The following is an 18,345-nucleotide window of genomic DNA, read 5'->3' on the forward strand; positions in this document are numbered from 1 at the left end:
GGATGAATCCAATCTTATTTTCCAAATGTTATCCTGTACATTTGGCAGTCTTGCTAAGTTATATAGAAGGAAGTAGAGTCTGTTATTTTAGATAGAAAATTCCTGGTCCCGACTTGCAGTGGTCAAAGTCCTCAAAATTCTAAGATCGTAACACATAACGTCAGGAGGAAATACTTGGCTATTAATCATACTAATGATAATGATGCAATAAAATAATTGTAATATGCTAACACCAAATGTATCTTAAAAAGAGGTACTAGAAATTCCATCTTGCATTCTTTCGTTTGTTCCTATTATTAGAAAAACGCACTCCCTGATACTCAGTAGAGGATCAACTTATTTCTAGTTAACCAGCATGAACACTTCCAGCAGAACAGATGATATGATACATCACTAGCCTGGGGATCATGGTTAGCATTGCACATTTTTCACAGAACTGAATTCACCGGCCTTGGAAACACTAGGAAGAACACCCTCAAACACGGAAAAACGTTTATGGGGGAAGAGAGTCACCCCCTCCGTTAGAAATCCCGGGAGAATGCGAAAACAACAACAAAAAAAACTGTCGTGGAGAATAGCTTCACGACTTGCGCATGCGACGAGCTGCCGTTCTCAGCGACGGAAGCTTCGTCCTTCATCTTCTTAGTCGACAGGACCTGCTTCACGCTGAGGATGAGCGAGGGCAGCCGCGGTTCGGTGGGACCGGCCCGTTAGCCGAGAGCACCGGCACCCGAGTCCCGCCCCGGAGCAGCGCCCAGAGCTGTGGTGGGGGAGGGGCAGCGGCGGCCCGCGCTGCGTCGAGCTTCCCAGAATTCCCAGCGGCCGCGGGGAAAGTTTACGGGATGTAGGCGGCGGCGGCGGTAGTGGTAGCGGTTGCCCGGCGGCCCGCGGCGAACCATGGCCCTGGCCCGGCGTCGCTGGGCTTTTCTCACGGCGTCCCAGAGCAGTGTCGCAGAGCGGGCCAACTTCCGGGAAGGAACTGACCAGCGACTGAGCGGCGGCTGGCGCGCTTAGCGCCCTGAACATGCGGCAGTCCCTGCAGGCAACCCCGGGCTCCGGACAGGCGGCGGCGGAGGCGGCGGCTCGGGAGGGAAGGAGGCGGCGGCGCCGGCGGAGGTGGCGGCGGAGACGGCCGGCGCCCGGCGCGGAGCCCTAGGGAGGCAGCTCAGCGCGGCCTCGGGCCTCGTCGAGAAGGATGCTGTCCCGAAAGAAAACCAAAAACGAAGTGTCCAAGCCGGCCGAGGTGCAGGGGAAGTACGTGAAGAAGGAGACGTCGCCTCTGCTTCGGAGTGAGTGTCAGGCGGGGCGCGCCCACACCTGGCCCAGGCGGCTGGGGGCTGCAGCGACCTGGGCGGGGGCGCCGGCGGGTCCCCAGGGCTTCTCCTTCGTCGCTGGTCGCTGTGAAATACTGGTTTTGAGATTTTCTTGTGCCTGAAGTGGTATTCGTTGATTGAAAGCCCATAAGACTAAGAAACTTGGGTTAGTCCCCCCGCGCCTAACCCCGCCAAGAGCACCGCCTAAAAATAACAGACTTCCTCGCCCCGCCTGGCAGAGAGTTGTTGGTTTTGACTACTGGAAGAGAGACTAGAAAACACTTAAATTGCTTATAACCTAATGCTGTAGGAGTAAGAGTAATTAGACAGGGACACTTTTTACTCTTCTGGATGCGTCGAGATGTGCCTCATGTTTGCAAACATTGTGGGTGTCTCTCGACCGTGTTCCAAGTTGTGCAAACTCTGGGGCAGAATTCCTTAGTCCTGCTGCCGGATGCAGACTTGAGAAGGTGAAAAGCACACCGTAGTTCTTCTGGCTGCCACCCAAAGCCTCATGACTCTTACATCCCAGAGCAGAGAGCCAAAAGCCTTTGTATTTGGCTATATTCGTGAGATTCCAAAAAGGCAACTCAAAATGATTTCTATCGTGTTAGAGAAATTCCACCGCCCCCCGCCCCACCCCCGGAAAAGTTTTTTTTTTTTTTTTTTGATAGGGTATATCCCACCCCCAACCCCCACCTCCAATCCCCCGCTACTTTTCTTCTTAATTTAAGTATTTGGTTTTTGAGTTGAATCTCTTGGATTTTTAATTCTTGTGTGTTCAGGACATTTGTGAGGCATGGAGCTGGTATTTTGGTGCTCATACTGCGTCCCGGGCCCTTTGCGTAAGTTTCCTTCTTGGAAGCTGATGGTAACCTTGTGACTTAAGTATTACCTCATATTGTAATTGGGAATGCTAGGTTTCTAGTATTTGCCCAAGATCACACAGATGGGAGAGCATGTTCTCCATTATAACCACATTGTCAGCCTTCCAGATTTATAGTAATACTTGCAATACTTTCAACAAAATATACGTCAGTTGAGCATGTCAGTAACTCGAAACTTGATTTTTAAGGTTTTTTTTTTCTTTAAGTTGGTTTTCAGTTACACATGCCGTTAGGTTTTTGGCTGTTTTTAAGTGATAGCTTGCTGTTTGCTACAAATAAAGTTTATCAAACATTACTTGAAATCGTGAATCATGTTTGTCACACTTTTTTTTTTTTATTATACTTTAAGTTCTGGGGTACATGTGCAGAACATGCAGTTTTGTTCATGTTTGTCACAATTAAGCAAATAACTTTTGATATACTTTGTTGTCGTTACATCAAGTGTTGAACCTTATTTATTCGGATATTTGTTTCTGTCCAGTGTTAGTTTCTGAAGCTTATTAATATGAGTGTCTCCAATATTGTTTACTTAATGAATAATAAGAGGGTCTCCATATTCAGGTTTTTTCTTGTTTTAAAGGTATTTGCTTTCTAACTAGGAATGTCTTAAGCTGTTTTCAAGTTTCGTGTTTAAAAGTACAGTATCCTAAAAGCCATTGTTATATTATCTACTATTTTGAATTATAATTACGTAGTTTAAGACTTGGTTTTTTTGAGCCAATTCAACATTTGTGTGCCTCTTTGAAATGAGAGCTTTTTATTTTCAATTTTCATACCTAAATTTTTGGCTTTCTGGCTTTTGATTGCTATGCTAGTGCTAGGTAATTCCAAGAGAAGAAAGAGCTACTAATTTTTTAATCTTTAAAGGAATCCACTTTTACATACTTGGGAGTAGCATGAAGTTCTATTTTATTTTTGAAATTGTGTTTGCTTCAAGAAGGATTTTTGGCAGTTTCTAAAATGAAGTGAGAACAACAAAATAAACTACTAGCTTAATTAACTAGAAACTATCAGTTTGTTAGATTGTTTCCTATTATACATTAATTCATGACCATGTCATTAATGTGTAGTTCACAGATAAGATTATTGGCGTTTTATCATATTATGTATGGTAGTATGCAGAATACATTTCATTCTAGCTGAGCTTTTACACATAGCACATTAATGCAAGTTATATAAATTCATTTGATTGGGAAAATATTAACCTTCTTCAATTTAGAATGCCCAGATACCATCCTAAACCAAAATTTAAAATTGTGTTTTCTTAAGTTGACTGACATTTGATTTTGGGGTGGTAGATATAAATGAACAACTTTCGAAAACTTTTGTTACTTACTGATGAAAGGGTAATTTTATCCTTTGTTTTATTATAGATCTTATGCCTTCATTCATCCGGCATGGTCCAACAATTCCAAGACGAACTGATATCTGTCTTCCAGATTCAAACCCTAATGCCTTTTCAACTTCTGGAGATGGAGTAGTTTCAAGAAACCAGAGTTTCCTTAGAACTCCAATTCAGAGAACACCTCATGAAATAATGAGAAGAGAAAGCAACAGATTATCTGCACCTTCTTATCTTGCCAGAAGTCTAGCAGATGTCCCTAGAGAGTATGGTTCTTCTCAGTCATTTGTAACGGAAGTTAGTTTTGCTGTTGAAAATGGAGACTCTGGTTCCCGATATTATTATTCAGACAATTTTTTTGATGGTCAGAGAAAGCGGCCACTTGGAGATCGTGCACATGAAGACTACAGATATTATGAATACAACCATGATCTCTTCCAAAGAATGCCACAGAATCAGGGGAGGCATGCTTCAGGTAGCTTAACATTATAAATAATATAGTAGTTTATTGACATGTCAATTAAAAAGGTGTTCTTTTCTAGATTTTCTTGGGACGTGAACAAATACTACTAGCGAAATTTTTTCCACTTTGCTAGTCCTGCTTAAGCCTGTGTGCAAATAGTTGTTAATCTACACTGAATGAAAGAGGCCTGTGCCCATTTATTTTATTAACTCATGTTATATAAACCTGGTACTTATCTCAAGGCTGTCTAGACTCTTAATGCTGTGTGTGACCCTTGAAAACCTAGAGAATTTAATGTCTCCAGTTGGTCTGAATTTAGGTTTAGGTTTGGTAGAATAATGGGAAGGGTAAGTCTTCAGAGACACTTGACAAACTTGGGAAAGGAAAGCAGAATAGGAACAACTGGGCATGCTCAGTGATACCCTGAGCAACCACATTACTTCACTAGATCCTGCACTTTTTCTCTGAACAAAAAGTAGTTCAAGAATTATTTCCTGAGTTGATCAAAAAGACTTGTCATATGGTTAATTGTGTGTTGAGTATGTCTTTATTCTTTTTGTAACAGACAAAAAATATTACCATTTAATTTAGGAAAAGAAGGTGCTTTCTGTATCTCCTGACTTGGAAATACTTCTGAAAGGAGCAGAAGAGATTGGAGCAATGTACAGTTCTACTTTATTCCTAAAGTCCTGGTTTTACTAGATAAAATGAAGCGAGATGAAAATTAAACTTTTTTGTCCGATTGTTTTTTTCTACCGAGTTATAGACTTTACATTTTGGCAGGATAAACATAAAATGTGAGACATTTGCTTTTTGGCTCACATAACTTCAAATAAGGCGACTTAAAAATGGTTTGGAGCATTAGTATTTTGACTGTAGAAAAAAATTTATTCATTTAGTATTAACTGTTTATGTGTCTAGCGTTTTCCTTGGGTCTGTTGGTCTCTGCTTTCTGGTACCTTATTTGTCTGGTACCTTATTTGGAGAAACAAAACCAATTTATACACAGTGGTCACAGAACAATTGTTATACTTTGTGATACTAACTGTAAGTGCAACAGGGAATCAGAAGAGAGATCAGTATGGGCTGGAATACTTAAAGAGATGATTCATGGAAGAGGTAGGACTTGGACTGGGCCTTGAGCTTGGCCTTTAGATTAACACGGGCTAGAAGAAGGACATTTTACATGGAAAATTGGGAAAGAGTACAATGAAAACAATGTAGGCATGGTTTAAATCTAAGGAACGGTGTAGTTCTGCCTAGTTTGAAGAAATAAGATGTAAGGTCGAGTGGAGATTTGTGGTTCAACAATAGGCTTAGATTTGAGTCAAGTGGAAGCTCTTGCACATTTTGAAAGACAAGTGATTTTATGAAAGCAGTGTTTAAAGATTAGTTTTGTACTAGAATTAAGGGTAGATTCCTAGAGAAAAGAGGATTGCAGGTACCAGTGGATACCAGTGGTAATAGGAAAAGGCAAATCTAGGACTCTTGAAGGAAAAATGAGAATTAGAGTTTAGGAGAAAGCAAATCACTGAAGTTTTAAAAATAATGTGGACTAGTTGGTAAGAACAACTTATTTTATGAAAGCTGACATCAGAGTCTCACTGGAACATTGAAGAGGTAGGCATGTGGAAATGCAGTAAGAGGCATGGGGTAAGCACCTTTTAGTTTTTAAAGAATTAGGTTAAAGAATTAGCTGCATGCTTGAGTGTTTATTTTGGTTATTTCTGATACGCAGTTCTGAACCTCGGGAATAATTTGTTATCTAACTAAAATAATAAGTTTAATAGTAAGTTTTTCATTTCTATTTTCTTCTAGAATAATAACTGCTTATTATAGGAAATTTGCAAAATGCAGAAACATAAAGGCAAAGTACTTCTCCACCAGAGATCCTCTTAGTATGTTATTTTCTTCATCTTTTTCCATGCCAAATTCTTTATTTACATGGATGTGATTATACAATATTTTGTATAGTTTTCTGTTCTTTTTCCTTGAATGATTTTCTTCATGTTGTATACTTTTTACAAGGGGTTTTAATGACTGCGTAATCTTCCATTTGGTGCATATTCAGTGGTTAATGAGGACTTGACCTATACTTAAGAAATTTGGAAAGAGGAAGAAGTGGGACATGCCCAGATTAATGGGACTTGGCCACTAATGGGGTTTGAAGGACAAAGGAGAGGGGAGAGTCAGATAGGATTAACACAGCACATGACTGCCTAAGAGATGCTCACAAAAATAAATGGCTGAATGAGTGAATGAACCCAGCGGTTTTAAATCTGGAGACTTAAGACAGTTTTTGGTAGCTGAGGGAGAACAGAAATAGCTATTTTTACTGTTAATATGGAATATGTGTTATTCTTTGCATTCACCTTTCCCATCTACATTGCAGATGTCACTGATAGCTTGTAACTTCTACCTGAGGTTTAAGTATGTAAATATGAAGAATTGATAACAAGTTAAACTCTTGTTTTGAAAATCTGATTTGCAAAATATAGTTGAGGAAATACTATAAGAACTAAATCTCTACTGATCCTCTCTTAGGAGCAATTTGACATAATGTTTGTAAGTTTAAAGACAGACTTTAAAACAACTTTCCAGTCACAACTTCAAAATAAAGTACAAGTTAATTGGATATGTTTTCAAATTCAAGTATGTCATTAAAAAAATAAGATTTCAGGCCGGGCACGGTGACTCACGCCTGTAATCCCAGCACTTTGGGAGGCTGAGGTGGGCGGATCACGAGGTCAGGAGATCAAGACCATCCTGGCTAACACGGTGAAACCCCGTCTCAACTGAAAAAAAAAAGACAAAAAATTAGCTGAGTGTGGTGGCAGGCACCTGTAGTCCCAGCCACTTGGGAGGCTGAGGCAGGAGAATGGCGTGAACCCAGGAGGCGGAGCTTGCAGTGAGCCGGGATAGCGCCACTGCACTCCAGCCTGGGCGACAGAGTGAGACTCCATTTCAAAAAATATATAAATAAATATATTTTTAAAAAATAAAAAAGATTTCAAAACACTGGTGAAAGAAATTGAAGAGCACAAAAACAAATGGAAAGACATCCCATGCTCGTGGATCAGAAGAATTAACATCATTAAAATGACCATATTGCTCAAAGTAATCTGCAGATTCGGTGCAATCCCTATTAAAGTACCAGTCATTTTTCACAGAAATAAAAGAAAACAATCCTAAAATTTCCACAGAATCAGCAGGGAGCCCAAATACCCAAAGTAGTCTTGAGCAAATGGAACAGAGCTAGAAGCGTCACACTACCTGTCTTCAAAATCTATTAAAAGGCTGTAGTAACCACAATAGCATGGTATTGGTATAGAAAGAGCCACATAGACCAATGGAACAAAATAGATCATGTAGAAATAAATCCATATATTTGCAGCCAACTGATTTTTTACAAAAGCACCAAGAATGTACATTGAGAAAAGGATACTCTTCAATAAACAATGCAGGGAAAATTGGATATCCACATGCAGAAGAATGAAATCTGACCCTGGTCTCACCATATGCAAATTTAACTCAAGATGGATTAAAGACTTAAGACCTGAAATTATAAAATTGCTAGAAGGAAATGTAGGGGAAACACTTCAGGACGTCGATCTAACAAAGATTTTATGGCTAAGACCTCAAAAGCACAGGCTTTTGAGAAACAGAAATAGACATAGGGGACTATGTTAAACCAAAAGGCCTCTGCACAGTAAAGGAAACAACAGAATGAAGAGACAACATATTGAATAGGACAAAGTGTTTGCAAAAGATTCATCCAGCAAGGGACTAATATCCAGAATATGCAAGGAAGCCAACAGTAAGAAAAACAATTCCATTAAAAAGTGGGCAAAGGACGTGAATAGACGTTTCTCAAAAGAAGACATACAAATGGCCAAAAGGTATGTGAAAAAATGTGCAACATCACTAATCATCAAGGAAATGTAGTCAAAACCACAGTGAGGCATCTTACCCCAGTCAGAATGGCTATTGTTAAAAAGACAAAAAATATACTACTGGTTAGAGTGTGAAGAAAAAGCAACTGTTACAGACTGTTGGTGGGGAATGTTATAATTAGGACAGGCACTATGGAAAGCACTTTGGAAATTTCTCAGAAAACTAAAAACAGAGCTACCATATGATCCAGCAGTTCCACTACTGGGTATCTATTTAAAGGAAAAGAAATCAGTATATCAAAGGAATACCTGTACTCCCATGTTTATCATGTCATTTGCAGCAACTTGAATGGAACTGGAGGTCATTATGTTAAGGGAAATCAGGCACAGAAAGACAGGTGTCTCATGTTCTTACTCACATGTGGAAGTGAAACACATTGATTTCATGGAGATAAGTAGAATGATAGCAGCGGCTGGGAAGAATGGGAGGGGAGGTAAGGAGAGGTAGGTTAATGGGTCCAAACATACAGTTAGATGGAATAAGTTCCAAGGTTTGATAGCAGAGTAGAGTGACTACAGTTAACATTTTGAAATAGCTAGAAGAAAGGACTTGAAATGTTCCCATCACATAGAAATGATAAATACTCAAGGTGATGGATACCCTAAATACCCTGACTTGATCATTTCATACTCTGTACATGTAACAGAATATCACATGTACCCCATAAACATGTGCAAATATTATGTATCCAAAAAATGCTATAAAACAGTATTACCACCTGACTGGGCTCTTGTCTGCTATCCAAATAGAGCTGAACACTGAGACAGCAGATAATGTAAAGGAGAAAGAGTTTAATTTTTGCAAGGCAGCTAAGTAAGGAGGTTGGGAAATGTTTCTCGGAATCACTGCAAGACTTCAGAAGCTAGGGTTTTAAATATGATTTGGTAGGCAGGGGGCTACGGGATGGGTGCTGGTGACTGGTCTGGGATGTTGCTGGGAAGTTGGGGAGTCACAAGACCAAGTCAGTTCCATGGTTGAGTTCATGGAACACTGGTCCAGTTGGTGTCAGGTGGTCTACTTGTAAGCAAAGTCTGAAAAATATCTCAAGGACCAGTCTTAGGTTTTACAGTAGTGTTTGTGACTGCCAGTTCCTATGGAAAGAAAGCTGGGAAAAAAATGGCAGGTTACTGTTTAAACCTATAGCTTAGCAGAAAAGTTTGCAGGAGGTGAGATCACCAGTGATCAAAGTGGCCTGGCTTCTTTGGCCAGCCCAACTTCTGGAAACCATCAAGGGGGTCTGTGTGATCTAGAATCGTTGTTTTCTTGTTCTTCTCTTCTCTTCTCTTTTTTGAGACAGAATCTTGCTCTCTTGCCCAGGCTGTAGTGTAGTAGCGTGATCACAGCTCACTGCAGCCTCGACCTCTCGGGCTCAAGCGATCCTCCCACCTCAGCCTCCTGAGTAGCTGGGACTACAGGCATGCACCACCACACCTAGCTAAATTTTTGTATTTTTAGTAGAGTCTGAATTTCACCATGTTACCCAGGCTGGTCAAACTCCCCAGCTGAAGCGATCTGCCTGCCTTGACCTCCCAAAGTGCTGGGATTACAGGCATGTGCCATAGCACTCAGTCTGGATTATTGTTCTTTAAAAGAAGCAAGTTCGTTAATCTTATGGGCAGCCTGCCCTGGGGCTACCACAGGAAGATAATTATTAGTGACTGCCATTTGTTGAAATGACTATTTGCAAGCAGTCATCAGGCCCCTACTGTAATTTTAATATTGAGGGTGTTTTTAATTTTATGAGGGAGGTTTCAGCAGGAGTCAGCAAGCTACACCCATAGGCCAAATGGACTTGCCTCCTGCAATAAAATAAAGTTTTATTGGAACATACATACAGTGAAATAAGATTTTATTTCATGGAATAGCCAAGACCTTGTTTTAATGAGACAGTAGACTTCTGCGTTCGAAATCTCCTCCCAGGCTCTTTTATATCAGATTGCGTTAGGCTTAAAGCAGGTTGCAGGTAGTTGAAGAATCTCTCTGGTAATAAGGTGTCTCCCCCAACCAAGAAAAAAAAAAATTCTTTACAGCAGTTGATACATTGCTTGAGATACTTCATTTGATAACATTAATTTTTATAGATTTAATGTTTTACGTTGTAGAAAAAAATAGTACTTTTTTTGAAGGAATCTCTTAAGTTGCAGGGAAAGATTAATAACCAATTACATGCCAAACAGAAAAGCCTAATAAACTTCCTTTTCCAGAAGGGAAAAATCTGAATATGAGACAGTAGCTGAATGTTTCTTGAATTCACCTTGCGAAGACTTAAAACATACTTTTAGGATTTATGCTGAATAGGGTTCAAGGAATTTGAATGAATAGAAAGGAGAAAGTAACTTTGTAGGAGGATAGGATAGGGATGTGTGATAGATTTATTTTCACACACATTCGATTTTGATTGTCATAAGCATAAAAAGATTGGAAAATTTGTTTTGTAATGACTTAATGGCAATAGTAATTCCTGTCAATTAGTTATTAGATTTTCAGGAAACACCTTATGTCAAGGGTTAAATTCAGCTTATTTAGTAGAAGCACAAAAACAAGTTGTGTAATCTCAGAAAGTTTTAGAGTCTAGAAAGTTCTACATTTAGCTGTAGAACTTTCAGATTAGAAAATCTGACCTTTTATGTTCTTGGCCACATACCAGTCACGCACTTACTGTATGTGCCAAAGGAAGGAATCCTGCTGTTAACAGGAAGTCTTTTAGTTGGAATACTAAAGGCAGATTGAATTCCTTTGTTTGGTGCTTAAATTTTAGTTCTGTTTTGAAAACATTTTTAAACATTTAAAGATGACTGAAGAAATCAGGATACAAACATCAAACTGAAAAATGTAGGCTTTATCAAGAAGTACTGGATTTGCAATTACTCGAGTAATGTTGTAAATATTTGTGTAACCAGAATCTTTTGAGGAGCGGTTGATAAAGAGACACCACCTTTTCTGCAGTTATTTTGCAGAGGAAGAAAGAAAGCATTTGGTTGGGTTTAATACTTAGATCTCTTTATCAACATCTTGATTATAACACGCTAATAATGTATAGTATCCATTACTAGGGACCCTGTGGAACTGTATTAGACCTCTAGATCCATTTTATTCTCTGTAGCCACTACAAAATTTGGAAACCGGCCTATTTGAGTTTTATTAATAATGGTAGCTCTCATAAATATCTGCCTGTTTGTATGAGATTAAGTTTTTTGGCACATCTACTGAAAGCTTGGTAGAGAGAGAAAATAATACTTTATCTGTGTCTTCGACTAAGTCATATGTTTAGTGTATGAATGTTTTACTTTGTATTAATAGAAGGTGTTTGTGCAGTTAATTCCTGCAAATAGAAGCTGTTTTGAGGATTAATTATAAATCCAGTTTATTACTTTGAAGGACTACTTGAAATTACGGAAAGCTGATTTTGTTCTTGTCACTCAAAAACTGAAGTTCTCATTTTTTCCCACTGATTTGGTTCGAAATTGGTGGCTTGCTTTTTCTTTTACTAGTGGCAGTCCTATTTTTCTTTAAAGAATAAATAACAGTTGATCTTTTGTTGCTAAGATTACATGGTTAGTAATAGGTTTGTCGTTTGACCTTATACCACTTGTGTGACCACTGCTAAAATAATTTACTTGAACCTGTTTTCTCGTCTGTAAGTTGGTGGTAATAGTACTACCTCCTAAGGCAGTTTTGGCTATGAAATAAGACATATGGAAAGGGCTGGAGATAGAATACACGTCCATAACTGTTTGCACATGTCCTTTGTAAGAATGAGTGTTTCCCAGCACTTTGGGAGGCTGAGACGGGTGGATCACGAGGTCAGGAATTCGAGACCAGTCTGACCAATACGGTGAAACCACGTCTCTACTAAAAATACAAAAATTATCCGGTCATGGTGGCATGTGCCTGTAATCCCAGCTACTCGGGAGGTTGAGGCAGGAGAATCGCTTGAACCCGGGAACCCGCAGAGTGGAGGGTGCAGTGAGCCAAGATCTCGCCACTGCACTCCAGCCTGGGCGACAGAGTGAGACTCCATCTCAAAAAAAAAAAAAAAAAGGTGAGTGTTTTGTGTTCTGTTCTTTTCCCACATATTTGGTATGTTGGTTATTGAAGTTTGAGCTTTTTGGCGTAACTCATACTGGAGGAATGATGTGTTAGAGCTTGACATAGCTTTTTTATTTTTAATTTTTATTTTTTAGTCTGCTAGATCTGTTTTATTGCTAGTAATGCTTTATGCTTTAGACCGGTGGTTTGCATTATTTTGTGCTCAATTTATCTCAATAGATTTTATAAAATTATCCCAAATAATAATTTGAAAAAAATATGTCACACATTGCGCTTTCAGAAAGTACAGCTGGGGCCGGGCGCGGTGGCTCACGCCTGTAATCCCAGCACTTTGGGAGGCTGAGACGGGCGGATCATGAGGTCAGGAGAGCGAGACCATCCTGGCTAACACAGTGAAACCCCATCTCTACTAAAAATACAAAAACTTAGCCGGGCGTGGTGGCGAGCACCTGTAGTCCCAGCTACTCCAGAGCTGAGGCAGGAGAATGGCATGAACCCGGGAGGTGGAACTTGCAGTGAGCGGAGATCACGCCACTGCACTCCAGCCTGGGCGACAGAACGAGACTATCTGAAAAAAAAAAGTACAGCTGGGGTATGTTTTGAAATTATTAATATCTCTAAAGAAGTTTAGGAATCATGGCTTTACAGAGCATTGGGGTTTTTTAATAGCGTTGGTAAAGCTGTTGTGCCTATTTGTAACTTTTTGGGTACTTCATGGCTCCTTTATCAAATTGTCAGGCTTTAAAAATGAGAGTTTTTACAGAGAGGTCTTTGTGCTTCCTCTAAATATGAATTACAAATTTATGGTTCAGATATGGCTTTTGGTACCTAATGTTGTTTAAATGTAAAAGTACATGTGGTTCTAGATTTAGGCAAGTTCAGTATGTATGTGGAAATATGGGTTTTCTTAATAGATGAAGTTGCCACAAACTTTTAATCCTCTCTAAACCTGTATAGTTTTTGTTTTTATTTTTCTTTTTGAGATGGAGTTTCACTCTTGTTGTCCAGGCTGGAGTGCAATGGCATGATCTAGGCTCACCGCAACCTCTGCCTCCCAGGTTCAAGTGATTTTCCTGCCTCAGCCTCCCGAGTAGCTGGAATTACAAGCATGCACCACCATGCCCGGCTAATTTTGTATTTTTAGTAGAGACCGGGTTTCTCCATGTTGGTCAGGCTGATCTCAAACTCCCGACCTCAGGTGATCCGCCCACCTCGGCCTCCCACTGCTGGGATTACAGACGTGAGCCACCTCACCCGGCCCCTGTATTGTTTTTAATTACTATAAAAGCTTTTGTTTTTAGTCCGCCTGTAATCCTAGCACTTTGGGAGGCCAAGACAGACGGATCACCTGAGGTCAGGAGTTGGAGACGAGCCTAACCAACATGGTGAAACCTTGTCTCTACTAAAAATACAAAAACTAGCCAGGCATGGTGGCAGGTGCCTGTAATCCCAGCTACTCGGGAGGCTGAGGCAGGAGAATCGCTTGAACCTGGGAGGTAGAGGTTGCAGTGAGCCGAGATTGCACCATTGCACTTTAGCCTGGGCGACGAGGCTAGACTCGGTCTCAAAAAAAAAAAAAAAAAAAAAAAAAGGCAGCTTTTGTTTTTAATAATGCAGTATTTAGAAATTTATTTCTATTATGTGGTTCCTGAGGGAAGCTCTGTTAGCTAAAATATTATGGCTTTTATAAATAACTCAATATAAATACACTGAATTGACTATGCATTAAAAAAATTGTTACATTGCTATGCTTGGTTTTGGCAGTAAAGCATTTTTAACATAATGAACATATTAGAGTGTAAAGTAATTGTGTGTTTCTACGATGTGGTATTAGTCATTTGCTGTGTACATGTGTTTCATACATTGGCTTCTTTTCTGTTTAATTATTTTCTCTTTAAGTACTGAAGTTGCTTAAACTATATATATTAAACCTTCAGTTGCAGTTTAATAGAAGCCTAAGGTCAGTTTCGCCAAAAGGCTTGTTTTGTTCTGTTTTATTGTCACCATCTTTTTAAAAATTACCTATTAACTTTCTTTTTCAAAGGGTACTGAACAAGGGTGATCTTTAGTCTGTTTTTGTTCTTGCATCCTTTTTGCCAGAATACTTCATAGATAATGTTGTGTACTTTCTAGTGCATAGGTTCCAGTGACATATAGTGATGGATTTGTCTGTGATGTTAAGATGCAGCCATGGGTACAGATGTCAGCTTAATTCATCCATCATGAAGTTCTCCATAAGCCTTTTATCTATTACTGGTTTTTGGCAGCCATTAATGATAAGTGGCTAGCACTATTACAGGCATACCTCATTTTATTGTGCTTTGCTCTATTGTGTTTTGCAGATACTGTGTTTTTTACAAACTGAAGGTTTGTGGCAGTCCAACAGCACATGCTCATTTCATGTCTTTGTCACATCTTGGTGATTCTCACAATATTTCAGACTTTTTCATTTCTGCCTGTTTTGGTGATCTGTGATCAGTGATTGCTGATGTTACTATTGTAATTGTTTTGGGGCATCACAAGGAATTGCACTCGTGTGCAAACTAAACTAAAATAAGAAGTGGAGCCTGATGATGTGACTAAATTGCTGCTGGTCTCATGATAAAACTTGAACAGATGAGTTGCTTCTTATGGATGAGCTTTCTAAGACAGTGGTTTCTTGAAATAGAATATACTCTTGGTGAAGAAGCTGTAAATATTGTTGAAATGACTAATGATTTAGGATATTAAATAAGTTTAGTTGATAAAGTAGCAGTGGAATTTGAGAGAATTGATGCCAATTTGAAAGAAATGCTACTGTAGGTAAAATGCTATCAAACAGCATCACATGCTACAGAAAAATCTTTCACGAAAGGAAAAGTCCATTGATGGAGCAAATTTCATTGTTGTCTTACTTTAAGAAATTGCCAAAGCTACCCCAGCCTTCAAACACCACCAGCCTAATCTGTCAGCAGCCATCAGTAGGGAGACGGGACCCTCTACTGGCAAAAAGATGCTGTGAACTCACTAAAGGCTCAGACAATCATTTGCATTTTTTTAGCAATAAAATTTTTTAAATTAAGACCTGTACTTTTTTTAATGATATAATGCTATTGCACCCTTAAAAGACTACAGTATATTGTAAAAGATAACTTTTTATTCTTTTGAGACAGAGTTTCGCTCTGTTGCCAGGTTGGAGTGCAGTGGTGCAATCTCGGCTCCCTGCCACCCCCACTTCTGGGTTCAAGCAATTCTCCTGCCTCCACCTCCCGAGTAGCTGGGACTACAGGTGTGCGCCACCAGGCCCAGCTAATTTTTGTATTTTTAGTAGAGACAGGGTTTCACCATGTTGGCCAGGATGGTCTTGATCTCTTGACCTCATGATCCACCTGCCTTAGCCTCCCAGACTGCTGGGATTACAGGTGTGAGCGACGGCGCCCAGCCGTAAAGATAACTTATATTCACTGGGAAACAAAAAAATTCGTATAACTCACTTTATTGCTATATTCACTTTATTGCAGTAATCTGGAATCAAACCTGAAATGTCTCCAAAGTATGTCTGTATTTCATTAAGCATTGCAAATTGTGACACTTGAATTCTGTCATTTCTTCTTTATTAGTTGGAATATTATAGTTAAGGACTTTATCAATTATTTGGTTGCTGTTCATATAGGAAAGAAGGGTTAAATGTTAGATCTTTTCCTTTGTTTGCTATTTCAAAATAATGAATTGATACCCTGGCCACCTACAGAAGTAACCATGAACTTACGGATTTTTAACACCAAGCTTTATTTGAATTTTATCATTTTTTAATTAATGTTCATTTTCTGTTCTAGGATTCATTCCAGATGTACTGCATTGCATTTAATTGTATGTCTTTAGTCTTTAATCTATGCTAGTTTCTCAGTCTTTTGTTTTTTATGACTTTGACAGTTTTGAGGAGTACACAATGTTTTGTAGATTGTACCTCAATTTCAATTCTTTTTTTTTTTCAATTTTTTTTTTTAGATGTTGTCTCCCTCTGTCACGCAGGCTGGAGTGCAGTGACGCAATCTTGGCTCACTGCAGCTTCCACCTCCCAGGTTCAAGCAGTTCTCCTGCCTCAGCCTCCTGAATAGCTGGGATCACCGCCACGTGCCACCACACCTGGCTAATTTTTGTATATTGAGTAGAGATGGGGTTTCGCCATGTTGCCAGGCTGGTCTTGAACTCTTGACCTCAGGTGATCCACCCGCCTTGGCCTCCCAAAGTGTTGGGATTATAGGCGTGAGCCACTGTGCCCGGCCTTTTTTTTTCAATTTCAAAAGTCTGATGTTTTTCTCATGTTCCATATTATCGTGTATTTCCTCTGATCCAGAAGCCATTTCTCTAAGATGAACTGGTGGATTTTAAGATTTTTAAGGCTTACGTTTTAATTATTGATGTGGTATTCCTTTTGATGTTTAAATTGCTGCTTCTTTGATGGCAGGAGCCCGTTCAGTGGTGGTTCCTTTTTATTTCTCTTTGCTTTCTAATGTGACTAAATGTTCCAGGCTCATCTTGTGCCTCAGTCCTGTACTCAACCATTTATCTAAGGATCCCTGGTTCCATTTGATAGGGAAGTAGTATTCAGGGATTGCACGCTTGTGCTCGTTGCTATTTGGTGGATTCATGCTTGTAGATCTTTTCAATAGACATATCTAGGAAATATGTTTTGTTGTTTTCTGGAAATAGAAATTCATTATGAGTTCATACTGTTGACAGTTTAAGATTTCCAAGTTTTTACTTTTTGCTTTTAAAAAAAAGTTTAATTGTGATAAAATACACATAACAAAATTTACCATCTTAACCATTTTTAAGTGTACAGTTTGGTGGCAGTAAGTACATTCACATTGAGCTACCTTCTTTTTGCCTTAGGTTTTTATTTTTTTCTCATACTGAAAATCTTGGTTCCTGTTGACAATTATATAACTATTCATTTGCTTTATCTATAGCATAACTAGCTTTAAAAATACTGTCATCAACAATATGATTACTGAATAAAACAAGATTTATTTGTAGTTTATTTTTTAAATTTAGGATATTTCCTGATGAGGAAGTACAATTTATTGTGTTGAAAATTCTCTTTGGGCCGGGCACAGGGGCGCATGCCTGTAATCCCAGCACACTAGGAGGCCATGATGGGAGGAATGCTTGAGTCTAAGTTTTGAGACCAGTCTGGGTGACGTAGCGAGACCCTGTCTTTACAAAAAATAATAAAAGTTAGCCAGGTTTGGTGGTGCATGCCCATAGTCACACCTACTTGGGAGACTGAGGTGGGAGGATTACTTGAGCCCAGGAGGTTGAGGCTGCAGTGAGCCATAATTATGCCACTGCGTTCCAGCCTGGGTGACAGAGTGAGACCCTGTCTCAAAAATAAATAACAATAAATAAGTAAATAAAATTCAATTTGAATAATTTTTCTGAAGTATGCTTTAGCTGCTTCTGCACTCTTAGATTCGTTTGCTTCATTTTGTTTTCACTTTTAGGTATTGCTTTTTCTAAATTTTGATTTAATTTTGTTTGGAAGTTACATAGGATATTTAAAAGGTTGCAAAACCAAAACAATAAAACAAAGTACATTTAGAAAATTAATTCTATCCCTATCCTCTTCCACCCCATTTCCTTCCTCCCCCTATAAATACCCAATTTTATTAATTTTTGTTACATACTTCATTGCAACATTTTATGAAAATAAATATAAATATATATATATATAATATGTATTCATATTCTTCTCTTTCATGTATATTGTGTTAGGTGTCTGTATCTGTAAAACACATTACTCCCAAACTCATTGGCATAAAACAATAAACATTTATTATCATAGTTTCTGTGGGTCAGGATTTTGGAAGCGACTTAGCCAGGTCATTCTGACCTTCAGGATCTCTCATGAAGTTGCAGTCCACACACACATATCAGCTGAGGCTGCAGTTATCTGAAGGCTTCGCTCAGGCTGAAAGATCCGTTTCTTTCTTTTTTTGGAGACGGAGTCTCACTCTGTCACTCACACTTGAGTGCAGTGACGCGCTCTCGGCTCACTGCAACCTCTATCTCCCAGGTTCAAGTGTTCTCCTGCCTCAGCCTCCTGAGTAGCTGGGACTACAGGCATGTGCCACCACACCCGCTAATTATTTGTAATTTTAGTAGAGATAGGGTTTTGCCATCTTGGCCAGGCTGGTCTCAAACTTCTGACATCAGGTGGTCCACCCACCTTGACCTCCCAAAGTGCTGGTATTACAGGTGTGAGCCACTGCACCCGGCCAAAAGATCCACTTCTAAGTACACTCACAAGGCTGTTAGCAGGAGGCTTCAGTTCTGGCTGGAGGCCTCAATTCC

General features: G+C 39.4%; 1 protein-coding gene across 1 annotated transcript in view; it reads left to right on the forward strand.

The window, feature by feature from the left end:
• The first annotated feature begins 627 nt into the window (after positions 1-627).
• SAV1 (salvador family WW domain containing protein 1) overlaps positions 628-18,345 on the forward strand; it is a 35,294-nt gene continuing 17,576 nt past the window's right edge. The window contains exons 1-2 of the mRNA XM_023222601.3: positions 628-1,289; positions 3,574-4,017. Coding sequence (XP_023078369.1) covers positions 1,196-1,289; positions 3,574-4,017 — 538 coding nt within the window. The 5' untranslated portion in view covers positions 628-1,195. The remainder of the gene's footprint in view (positions 1,290-3,573; positions 4,018-18,345) is intronic.

Source organism: Piliocolobus tephrosceles, chromosome 6 (assembly GCF_002776525.5).
Source record: "Piliocolobus tephrosceles isolate RC106 chromosome 6, ASM277652v3, whole genome shotgun sequence".
Classification (NCBI taxonomy): Eukaryota; Metazoa; Chordata; class Mammalia; order Primates; family Cercopithecidae; genus Piliocolobus; species Piliocolobus tephrosceles.